Genomic DNA, 1,368 nt, shown 5'->3' on the forward strand with positions numbered 1-1,368 from the left:
GATGTAGATAACTATAGAACTATTGGTCATACCAAGACTGAGGACTCTTCTATATAATGTGAATTAAATTTGCTCATATTGATATTAACTTGAAAAAATTGTCTCTGGATTTGAAAAGGAAAATGAAACAAAAAAAATTGATTAACACTTAAAACTCTAACTACACGTGATTTAAACGTACATATGCATCATTGTAAGCATGTATATGCTAACTAAACTAGAACCAATTATTAAATCAAAATACATTCTGGCCTGACTCGTCTTTGAAATGTGAATTTAAAAGATAACAATGAAATAAGTCCGAATAATTAAATATACGCTATGCCACAACTAATACAATCCAAGTTATAACTAATTTTAAGAAAATATGACCTTAAAATTGTATATCATTTACTCAATTAAAGTGGAACAGTTTTATTATAGTAAAATCATGTAATTCTACTTTAGGAGATTAAACTTAGTCACTCGTTTAGAAATAATAATAATAATAATAATAATCGTTTAGAAATAAAAATGATGAAAATGATAGAACTGCCGGTCATACTGAACACTTATATATAAAATGAATTAAACAGTTCAAAAACTTTTATTTCTGATTAAATTAAAAAATTAATAATGGATCTTTAAGAAGTGTAATATGAAAAGCAAATTAGGAGCCAATTTAAATTTGAAAATAAACAATGTGGATAATGAGATAAAAACGAAATTGTCGGATATAAAATAAAAATAACATATGTTTATAATATAATTAACACAACATAATTAATTTTATTAATTTATAACATAATACATATTATATTATTATATATTATTATATATTATAACATATTACTAAATATAAAAATTAATAATTAAAATATTTTTTTATAATGTAGGTCTTTCCATCGCTTCCTCTGCCGCCTCGGCCGCGTCCTCGACCACCGCCGCCTCTGCTATTCCAACTACCTCTGCCGCCTTGGTTATAATAACGGGCGCGGCTCCTTCCACGCCCTTGTCCTCGACGATATACTGCAAAAATCAAAATAATATTATAATTTTATTACAACTAAATGTTAAATATATATAATATAGCTTAATAATTATTAAATAAATATATAATTTATATTTATTTACATAAATAACATACCATTTGGCTGCTGCTGCTGTGATTGCAACTGCGATTGTTGCAGCTGCGATTGTTGCAGCTCCTGTGGCGGCTGCTGTGGCGGCTGCTGTGGCGGCTGCGGTGGCGGCTGCTGTGGCGGCTGCTGTGGCGGCTGCTGTTGCAATTGTTGTTGCGGCTGTTGCTGCTGTTGTTGCAAACGTTGCAACATTTGGCCATGTTGCCGCAACATCGCCATTACTGTTCTTTGGAAATTTCTACAGAAT

At 30.6% G+C, this 1,368-nt stretch overlaps 1 protein-coding gene across 1 annotated transcript in view; it reads right to left on the bottom strand.

The window, feature by feature from the left end:
* Nucleotides 1–1,340, bottom strand: part of LOC105451283 (putative mediator of RNA polymerase II transcription subunit 21) — a 4,737-nt gene extending 3,397 nt beyond the window's left edge. Inside the window, exon 1 of the mRNA XM_011691653.1 lies at nt 1,127–1,340. Within this exon, the coding sequence (XP_011689955.1) occupies nt 1,127–1,340 (214 nt within the window). The remainder of the gene's footprint in view (nt 1–1,126) is intronic.
* Nucleotides 1,341–1,368: the final 28 nt, after the last annotated feature.

Source organism: Wasmannia auropunctata, unplaced genomic scaffold (assembly GCF_000956235.1).
Source record: "Wasmannia auropunctata unplaced genomic scaffold, wasmannia.A_1.0 LD336053.1, whole genome shotgun sequence".
Lineage (NCBI taxonomy): Eukaryota > Metazoa > Arthropoda > Insecta > Hymenoptera > Formicidae > Wasmannia > Wasmannia auropunctata.